Genomic DNA, 10,509 nt, shown 5'->3' with positions numbered 1-10,509 from the left:
AAAGATTTACAAGGATGTTGCCAAGGTTGGAGGATTTGAGCTATAGGGAGAGGTTGAATAGGCTGCAGCTGTTTTCCCTGGAGCGTCGGAGGCTGTGGGGTGACCTTATAGAGGTTTACAAAATTATGAGGGGCATGAATAGGATAAATAGAATTTTTTTTTTCCCTGGGGTGGGGGAGCCCAGAACTAGAGGGCATGGTTTCGAGTGAGAGGGGAAAGATATAAAAGAGGCCTAACGGGCAGCTTTTTCACGCAGAGGGTGGTACGTGTATGGAATGAGCTGCCAGAGGAAGTGGTGAAGGCTGGTACAATTGCAACATTTAAGAGGCATTTGGATGGGTATATGAATAAGAAGGGTTTGGAGGGATATGGGCCAGGTGCTGACAGGTGGGACTAGATTGGGTTGGGATATCTGGTCAGCATGGACGGGTTGGACCGAAGGGTCTGTTTCTGTGCTACACATCTCTATGACTCTATTAGTACAGGTGACCAAAAGGTCAGTCAAGGATAGAAGTTTGAAGGAGGAGAGCATATGGAAAGAATTCTCGAGCTCAGGGCTAGGGTGGCTCAAAATACAACTGCCAATGGCTGAATGATTAAAATGAGGAATATTCGACAGGCCAGAATTGGAGGAGCACAGAGAACTTGGAGGGTTGTGGGGTTTGGAGGGGATTACAGATCAGAAGGGCTGAGCCCACACCGGGTTTGGAGAACAGGGGTAAGAATTTGACCAGGAGCTAATGTAGTTCAAGCAGCAGAAGGAGTGATAGACGAGCAGGGCGTGGTGTGATTTAAAACAGGTTCTTGAAATGGGTGAGAGGCTCGTTCACCGGTTACCAGGAGATGCTCACTCTGCCAAAGCCAAAGCAATTTCTCGCCCATGTGCCAGGCACTCTGCCTGGGCTGAGTTTAAGCCAATGATCGGAGGAAAGGTTTACATCTAACGTACTTGACCCAGTTACCAGCTGGGAGAACAGGCTTTCGTTCACTGTCAGGCTCCTACATCTGAAATCTGGAAAGATGATGGGAACATTTGTGATGGGGCTTATTTTAAATTTTTCGCTGGATGAGGGCATCACTGGCTGGCCAGTATTTATTGCCCATTCCTAGTTGCCCCTTGAGAAGGTGCACAATGCCTTTGGGGTGTTAATTTCAGGATCCTGACCCAGTAACACTGAAGGAACGGTGATATATTACCAAATCAGGATGGTTTGGTGGGGAACTTGCAAGGGGTGGTGTTCCCATGTATCTGCTGCTCCTTGTTCTCCTAGATGAAAGTGGGCATGGGTTTGGAAGGTGCTGTCCAAGGATCTTTGGTGAGTTTCTGCAGCACATCTTGTAGATGGTACACACTGCTGCTACTGAGCATCACTGGTGGAGGGAGGGGATGTTTGTAGATCTGGTCCCAAGAGGAAAGTATAGAGTTTGAAGAGAGAAAGGGTGGGGCAGGGTGTGGGAGAGTGAGAGAGACAGACAGACAGACAGACAGAGAGAAGGTTGTGGGTGAGAAAGAGAGAATGGATTCAGTACTGAACACCGATAGCACCTACTGCTTTCCTGACTGTGTTTGAGTTGTGGGCTTACCATGGCCATCAACGAGCGTTGCTCAACCTCCAGGGATTTGATCTGGCGCCGGATACTGCTCAGCTCATTCTTTGTTGCCTGAAGAGCCTCATTATTCTTTGAAGCTTCAAGAGAAGCAGCATCAAACTGGGCAAGTGTGAGAATAGATATTACTTATATAACCGGAGACACACATTGCCAGACAGTACAGTCATATACTCTCTCTCTCTCTCTCTCATTCTCACTCTCGCTCTCTCTCTCTCACACACACACACACACACACACTCTTCTACACTCATACACAGGAACACACACACACGACACGGATATGTGCACAGGGATGCACGCACACAGATACAAACACTCACATATCCAGAGAATCACACTCACATACACAGATAGACACATTCACACAGATACATACACTCACATGTACATAGATATACACCCACACACAAACACAGAAACAGGCACACACAAATGCACACACACACTCATATATACACAGACACATGGATGCACACACACAGATACACACACACAAACACATACACAGAGACACGTACATGCAAATTCACACAAATACTCTGAGACACACCCACACTGCCCAAATCACACAGAGCTCCCATGTCTTCTATACCTTCTTTCTGTAACATTCCTCCGCATCCCTTTTGTTCTGATCAGCCAGAGCCTGATATTCCTCACGGACATTGTTGATAATTTTCCCAAGATCCTCATCATCGGAATTTTCAACCACCACAGAGACACTGGAATTTGCAATTTGCTTTTTGAGCTCATCCACATCCTGCACAAACAAAGGGAGAGAGGGAAAAAGAGAGAATTTGTAATTGAAAGAGGGACTGAAAGAGATTATGTAAAACTGAGGGAGGTCTGCACCATTTGGGGACGCCTCCTTTCCAATGAGATGTCAGACTGACTCGTCATCTTCCTTATTCAGTGGATATCAAAATCCCATGGATGCTACCACATTCACTATTCTCCAATCTCCTGACAAATCTTTATCTATGAACCAACCTCACTAAAATAATTTATCTGATCATTTTGGGTTGTTGCTGAGCACAGAGTACTGCCCCATTATTTTTCGTTTACTCTTTCACAGGATGTGGACATTGCTGTCGAGGCCAGCATTTATTGGGCAAAAGTGAGGACTGCAGGTGCTGGAGATCAGAGTCTAGATTCGAGTGGTGCTGGAAAAGCACAGCAGGTCAGGCAGCATCCGAGGAGCAGGAAAATCGATGTTTTGGGTGAAAGCCCTTCATCAGCATTTATTGTCCAGCTCCTTGAACTTAGAGTCTTGCTGGGCCATTTCAAGGGGGTGGTTAAGAGTCATCCACATTGCTGTGGGTCTGGAGTCACATGTACATCAGTCTGGGTAAGGACAACAGATTCCCCTCCTAATAGGTGAGCCAAATGGGTCTTTATAACAACTGGTGATAGTTGCCATGGTTACCATCACAGAAACTAACTTGAGGTTCCAGATTTTTAGTAACCGAGTTAAAATGTCACCAGTTGTAATGATAGGATTTCAACATGTATGCCTCGGGTAATAGCCTCAGTCTGTAATTACCACACCAGTGACGTTACCACTCTGCCATCATCACTCCCTTCGTCCCAACTGGTGAAAGGTGCTACATTAATGCACTTATCTTCTCACCTCTTGGTGGTTCTTCCGGAGGTAACTCAGCTCCTCATTCAAGGCCTCGATCTGGGACTCTAACTGCATGCGGCCCATATTGGTGTCATCAAGGATTTTCCGTAGCCCATTGAGGTCCTGCTCCACTGATCGTCCCAGGTCCAACTCTGATTGCCACCTAGAGACCAATAATCACTGGTTACAAAGCATCTTGAACAATGACCCCAGTGATCCAGTGAGCCTGCTGCTGGACAGCTTTCCAGAGGTTACAGTCTGAAACATAAGACTTTCACAGATCAGAAAGAAGCTATTCAGCCCTCTTGTCCATGGCAGCTCTTTGAAAGAGGTATCCAATTGGTCCTAAATCCCCTCTTCCACTTTTAGCCTTGTGAATTTGTCCTTTTCAGGTATTTACCCCGATTCCTTTTGAAAGTCCTAGAATTCTGCAGCACCAGATGGACCCCAATTGGCCAATCATGTCTGTACCTGCTGTTTAGCCACTCCCTGATCTTAACCCATAATCCTGTTTTGTTTCCCTTTTTTCTAATGAGTTCTCCAACTGTTTTTGGAAGCTTCTGTTGAATCTGCTCCAACTGAGAGCAGCACATTCTGGATGATAACAACTCGCTACATTAACTTTCAATGTGGCACACTTGTGTGTACTGGAAGCTACATTAATAAATACAGGACCATGGACTTTTGCAGACGGAATGAACATGTACATGCACTATGCTTTATTTCAATTCAGAATACGTGACAGCTTTTCTCTAGCTCATTTCTCAGGGTTAATGCCTTGACACATCCCGGCTTCACATTTAAACAAAGCTTGGCAGTGAACTGTCGATCATCATTTAACTGATCCATTCTCTATTAACCAGAGTCCACTTGCCAACCAAACAGCACTCCCCCTTCACCCAGTCTAAATATTATTTCACTTTTACATTGGTAGTTCTTACAAATTGTCCTGATAAAACAAAAAGGTTTCAATTAAATGTGTCTTTTGATTCACCAAAGCCAAGTTTTGCACCCTCAAACAAAATAAATCTCCATTCTATTTCTTTGACCAGTCACATTCAGTCTATATCCCTCCCGTTACTGACCCTCCAGTCACAGGAAATAATTTCTCCTTACTTACTCTGTGAAATCCACGCATGACTTTGAACACAGGAACTTCAGAACAGAAAGCCATTCAGCCCATCATGACTGCTCCACCATTCAAGATCCCACACTGTCCCCACAACCCTTCACATCATTAGTCTATAGAAACCTATCAGGTAGAATTTCCCTTGTCCTTCAGCAGCAAGGGCAATGGTGAGAAAGTTGGACAAATATGGGAAGAACTGAAAAATCAGATTCCCGACATCAGATAAAAAAGAATCTTAATTTCTCCTTTAAATTAGACCATAAGACCATCAGAAATAGGAATAGAAGCAGGCTATTCAGCCCCTCGAGCCTGCTCCGCCATTCAATAGGATCATGGCTGATCTGACATTCCTCATGTCCCCTTTCCTCATAAGCCTTGATTCCCCAACTGATCAATAATCTCTCTCTCTCAGCCACAAATATACACAAGGACTCTGCTCCCACAACTCCCTGTGACAAGGGGTTCGAAAGTTCTCAACCCCCTGAGAGAAGAAATTCCTCCTCATCTCAATCTCAATTTGGTGCCCCTTTATTCTGAGACTATGCCCTCTGGTCTTGGACTAACCTATGAGGGGGAAACCTCCTCTCAGCACTGACCCTGTCAGCATTCCAATGACAGATTTTGAATCTTGCTAATGAACCATGACTACCTTATTTCCATATATTTGTGTCTCATTGTTGGCTATTTCTGAGCAGTCTCCCATTCTCTCGGCCTGTTCCAGCGAACTGGATTGTGCCAACTGCTAGTATGGCATTGAGATGTTTACCCAAACACCTGGGTTAAACCTCTGACTGAACCTTCTCTGCTCAAAGGGGAAGAATCCCAGTCTCTCCAGTGTCCAATTATGAAATTGAATGAATCATTTGTGAGCTGGGATCATGAATTTGAGTGGTTGCAAAAAATTTCAAATCTCAGGCTCCATTCAATGAAGAGCAGAAGAGTTCTTTCCTGTGTCCTGGACAATATTCAAGCTTCAAATCAACATTATTGAATACGATTATCCATTTATGATGGCATTCTTGTCTGTAAGATCTTGCAGTGTGCAAAATAGCTGCCTGGTTTCCTAAATTATAGCAGTGAGTTTTCTTCAAACAAATACTTCATTGGGTTCATTTGAGCTCTGCAAAGTGTGATAGAAATGAAAGTTATTTCTTTTAAAATTAAAGGACTTTCCTAAACCAATATTCTCCCCTCCCCTCCTAGGTTTGCACCCGTTGACGCTTCACCCTACTGCCTGCCCTCCATATGCAATCAGACTATTCACCCATGCCTTTGCTAAACACAGAGCCTTGGGGTAATATGCCCACTCGAGGTGGAGTCTGGGAGGTCACTGTTCAGATACCAGCTACTTCTCAATCTCTATTGTAAAGGTTTATAAAGATCAACTGCATCACGAAACTCCAAATTGCCCTGGAATCAGAAAATCTAGCCCCAAATGAGAACAAAATAAAAAATACCATGGATAGGATAAATAGATGATGTATTTCCCCTGGGTCGGGGAGTCCAGAACTAGAGGACATAGGTTTAGGGTGAGAGGGGAAAGATATAAAAGAGACCTACTTTTTCACACAGAGGGTGGTACGTGTATGGAATGAGCTGCCAGAGGAAGTGATGGAGGCTGGTACAATTGCAATATTTAAAAGACATTTGGATGGGTATATGAATAGGAAGGGTTTGGAGGGATATGGACCAGGTGCTGGCAGGTGGGACTAGATTGGGTTGGGATATCTGGTCGGCGTGGATGGGTTGGACCGAAGGGTCTGCCTCCATGCTGTACATCTCTATGACGCTATGACTCTATGACCCCCACACAGTTAGCTCTGTATCAGGACATTAATCTACACACATTCAGTCAGCTGTGTCTTCCATCCCTTGGTCCAGAGGGGTATCATCTCAGAATAAGAGGTCACCCATTTAAAACAGGAATGAAGAGGAATTTCTTTTCTCAGAAGGGAGTGAATGTGTGGAATTCTTTACAACACTAGAATGTTGAGGCTGGGTCATTGTGTTTATTCAAGGCTGAAAGAGATGGATTTTCAGTCAGGAAGTGAATCAAGGCTTATGGTGAAAAGGCAGGAGAGTGAGGTTAAGAATGACCGGATCAGCCATGATCTTATTGAATGGTGCAGCAGACTTGATGGGCTGTAAGGCCTACTTCTATACGTTTTATAATCCCTGACCCACACTTACTTCACTTTGAAATCGTCCGACGCCAGTTCACAGTTGTCCAACTGCAGAGTCAAACCAGCGTTGTCCATAATGGTTTCCTGGACCTGCAGAGAAATGAGATTCATTGATACAAATATCACCCATTAATAAATCAAGAGCAGCCCGTTTAGTTGAGCAGTCACCCATTTTACAGTGAGAGACAGCTAACAGAACATAAAACATGCACACTCCATAATAACTGAATGTCGCAATATCATGAGTTAATTTGCTTTTATTCATTTATGAGATTTGGGCATCTTTGAGTGAGCCAGCATTTACCCCCCATCCCTAGTTATCCCTTGAGAAGGTGGGGGTGAGCTGCCTTCTTGACCCGCTGCGGTCCATATGCTGTAGGTAGACCCACAATGTCCTTAGGGAGAAAATTCCAGGGTTCTGACCCAGTGACAGCATATATTTCCAAGTCAGGATGGTGAGTGGCTCAGAGGGGAACTTACAGGGGGTGGTGTTCCAAAAGTCGTTGTGGGTTTGGAAGGTGCTGTCTGAGGGTCTTTAGTGAGTTTCTGCAGTGCATCTTGTAGATGGTACACACTGTTACTCCTGAGCATCAGTGGTGGAGGGAGTGAATGCTTGTGAATGCGGTGCCAATCAAATGTTTGTCCTGGATGGTGTCAAGCTTCTTGAGTATTGTTGGAGCTGCACACATCCAGGCAAGTTCCCCTCCCTGACACTCACCATCCTGAGTTGGAAATATATCGCTGTTTCTTCACTGTTGCTGGATCAAAATCCTGGAAGTCCCTCACCCCCACCTTCTCAATGGGCAACTAGGGACAGGCAATAAATGCTGGGCCCAGCCAGTGACACATCCGACAAATGAAAAAAGCCCATGAGGATTCCATCACAGTCCAGACTTGGTGGACAGGGTTTGGGGAGTTGAGAGGTGAATTATTCGCCAAAGTAATTCTAGTTTCTGACCTGCTCTTGTAGCCACTGTGTTTATGTGGTGAGTCCAGTTGAGTTTCTGGTCAATGGTAAACCCCAGGATGTTGACAGTGGAGAATTCAGTGATGTTAACATCATTGAATATTAAGAAACAGTAATTCGATTGACTCTTATTGGAGGTGGTCTTGATAAACAGAATGTCTCCCGTATAGAACAATCCGATGATTTTGCGATACTTTGGCACCAAAGCATTTCTGACATCCACCCCATAATAAGAACAAGAGTGAGATACTAAACAAGGCACGAGTCAGCCAAACCCCAGTGTCACGTTCATACACTAAATTTGAAATAATCTTAAATAAATATAGATTTAGGTTAATTGGGTGTGAGTTGAGGAACTTTCAGCTCAGGGCTGTAGTAATCAGCATTTACTTTCTGACTTGCGTCAGAAGATGTATTCCAATGTATAAAATTAATATTTCCATAAATTGTGCAGCTAGAATCTGATATAATATTTATTGTTCCATCAATTACCTGATCACGGTGGCTCAAAACAGAGTGAGAGAGTGAGAAGACAGAGTGAGATAGAGGGATAGAGACAAAGGGAGAACGAGCAAGACGGAAAGCAAGAGAGACAGAGAAAGGGACAGAGAGGGCTACCTGTTTACAAAGACAAAGCAGTTTAGAATTCAGAAAGAATATGGTAAATGCAAGAAACTATTTGAGTATATATCAGTACATGTGCATGCATTTAAACTCTTCCACAATTTCTATCTACAAATTGGAGATTTGTCACATTAGGCAAATGCGTAAATCCAATGAAGCATTGCATGCCACCACTGGCATGAGTGTGCTATTACAGTTTTCAGGGGCAGATTCCAGTTGAGCTGTAAACATAGGAATCCTAAATGGAGACAAGATGCAAAGAATAAACCAGGGTCTGAATGAGATCTGAGCGCTGGGTCTTACTTTATTCACCTTTTAAGCTCATCTCACATGAAAGCAAAATCATAGAATCATCAAATGGTGACAGAAGGAGACCATTCAATCCATTTAGGCAGAAGTGAGGACTGCAGATGCTGGAGATTAGAGTCAAGTTTAGAGTGGTGCTGGAAAGGCACAGTAGGTCAGCAGCATCCGAGGAGCAGGAAAATCGATGTTTCAGGCAAAAGCCCTTCATCAGGAATGAGGATTCAACCCATTTAGTCTAAGCTGGTAGTGTAAGAGGAATTTCGCAAGTCCTACCCAGCCCTGTAGCCCTGAATTTTCTTCAAATTCCTTTCTGAAAGCCTCGATAAACCCTGCGTCCCCCACACTCTCTGGCCATGCATTCTAGATCCTAATGACTCAATGGGTGAAAAGATTTTTCCTCACGACATTGGCTTCTCTTGTCAATCATCAAAGATCTGTGTACTCTGATTCTCAACTCTGCCACTAATGGGAACAGTTTCTCCTGATCTGCTCTGCCTAGGCTTCTTGTATTTTTAACATCTACTTCAAATCTCCACTCAAAATTCCAATCCTGATATGAACAGACCCAGCAGTCCCTTTCAATTCAGTCACTGAAGTCTTCATCCCTGGAACCAGAGTCACAAATCTGTACTGTACCCTCTCTAATACCTTCCCACCCTGCGGGCCCAGAATGGAGCAGAATGCCCCCCTGTGTTTTACAAAGGTTCTCCCTTGTATTCTGTGCCTTTACTGATAAAGCCCAGGATCCAGAGTCCTCTTTTATCCACTTTCTCAGCTTGCCCGGCTACACTTTAAAGACAAGCCTGTTTTGTGGCATTTTATCAAACACCTTCTCGAAGTCCAATGACATCACAGCATCTGCATTACCCTCATTGACCTCTCAAAATACTCCACCAAGTGAGTTAAACATGACTTGACTTGAACAAATTGATGCTGGCTTTCTTTAATCGTCTGCTTTAATCGTCTAACGGTATTATCGCTAGACTGTAAACCCTGAGACCCAGCTAATACTCTGGGTTCAAATCCTGCTAAGGTGGAATTTGAATTCAGTTTTTTAAATTTGGAATTAGGAGCCCTATGATGATCATGAATTTGTGGTGATTGTCAGGAAAAAAAAAATGTGGTTCATTAACATCCTTTCGGGAAGGAAACCGTCTTCCTTACTTGGTCTGGGCTCCACGTGACTCCAGACCCACAGCAATGACTCTTAGCTGCTGAGTGAACAATTAGGGATGGCCACCAAATGCTAGCCTAGCCAGCTCCTCTCATTAATGAATAATTCAAAAATGCCAAGAGGAGAAGTTTAGATTCCCTCTAATGTTAGCTGCCAGTCTTTGCTCACCCCCTCTCTTTAGCTATCAGGTCTCCTTTCTCACTTCCCTCCTGTATCTATTATATTCTGGCTGGTTGTTGTTTGTATTGTGAATTTCACATCTGCGTGCACCCCAGCCCTGAACTTTGTCAATTCTTTGAAGTTAGTAGTTTAAGAGAACGCTCTGGGGACACAGTGTAAGCGATGGATTGAAGAGTCTGAGGCAGTTACCCACCTGTTTGCAAAGATCCACCACCGGCTTCTCATAGGAGTTCCAGTTCCGAGCCAGGTTACCTTTCTGAGCCAGGTGGGCTTGGATCTTGCCCTCCAGCTCCTTGTTTGAACTTTCCAAACGCTTCACCCTGTTGAGGTAAGTGGCCAGTCGCTTGTTTAGCCCCTGCAGCTCATCCTGCTGGTTGAAGGTGTTGTGGACTCCGATAGTGCTCAGGTTGCCCACGCTGCCTGGGCTGTAAGAAGCCACTCTCACATTCCTGCTGATGTCCCCGTGTAGGCTGCGGGCACTGTTCGGCCTCCTGGGGGTCAGGCCCATCACCATACTGCTGGAGCTGGCTGTCCGGCTGAACGGCTTCTTGTTCATCTCGATCCGGGGTCAACAGCCACCGCTCTCGGGGGTAACTCTGTGTGTGTAGGGCTGTCTGAGCAAGGCTTCACTCCCCTCTCTCTCCGGCTCTCCCTCTGTCTCTCTGTCTGTCTGTGTGTGTCTGTCTCTCTCTCTCTCTCTCCCTCTCTCCCCCT

General features: G+C 44.8%; 1 protein-coding gene across 1 annotated transcript in view; it reads right to left on the bottom strand.

The window, feature by feature from the left end:
* Positions 1 to 10,503, bottom strand: part of LOC122552050 (keratin, type I cytoskeletal 18-like) — a 14,777-nt gene extending 4,274 nt beyond the window's left edge. Inside the window, exons 1-5 of the mRNA XM_043694604.1 lie at positions 9,989 to 10,503; positions 6,552 to 6,634; positions 3,239 to 3,395; positions 2,204 to 2,368; positions 1,585 to 1,710 (exon numbers count right to left, since the gene is read on the bottom strand). Of these exons, the coding sequence (XP_043550539.1) occupies positions 1,585 to 1,710; positions 2,204 to 2,368; positions 3,239 to 3,395; positions 6,552 to 6,634; positions 9,989 to 10,351 (894 nt within the window). The 5' untranslated portion in view covers positions 10,352 to 10,503. The remainder of the gene's footprint in view (positions 1 to 1,584; positions 1,711 to 2,203; positions 2,369 to 3,238; positions 3,396 to 6,551; positions 6,635 to 9,988) is intronic.
* Between the last annotated feature and the right edge of the window lie 6 nt (positions 10,504 to 10,509).

The sequence above is a fragment of the Chiloscyllium plagiosum genome, chromosome 7 (assembly GCF_004010195.1).
Source record: "Chiloscyllium plagiosum isolate BGI_BamShark_2017 chromosome 7, ASM401019v2, whole genome shotgun sequence".
In the NCBI taxonomy this organism is placed as follows: Eukaryota; Metazoa; Chordata; class Chondrichthyes; order Orectolobiformes; family Hemiscylliidae; genus Chiloscyllium; species Chiloscyllium plagiosum.
This window is presented reverse-complemented; position numbering and strand designations above follow the sequence as displayed.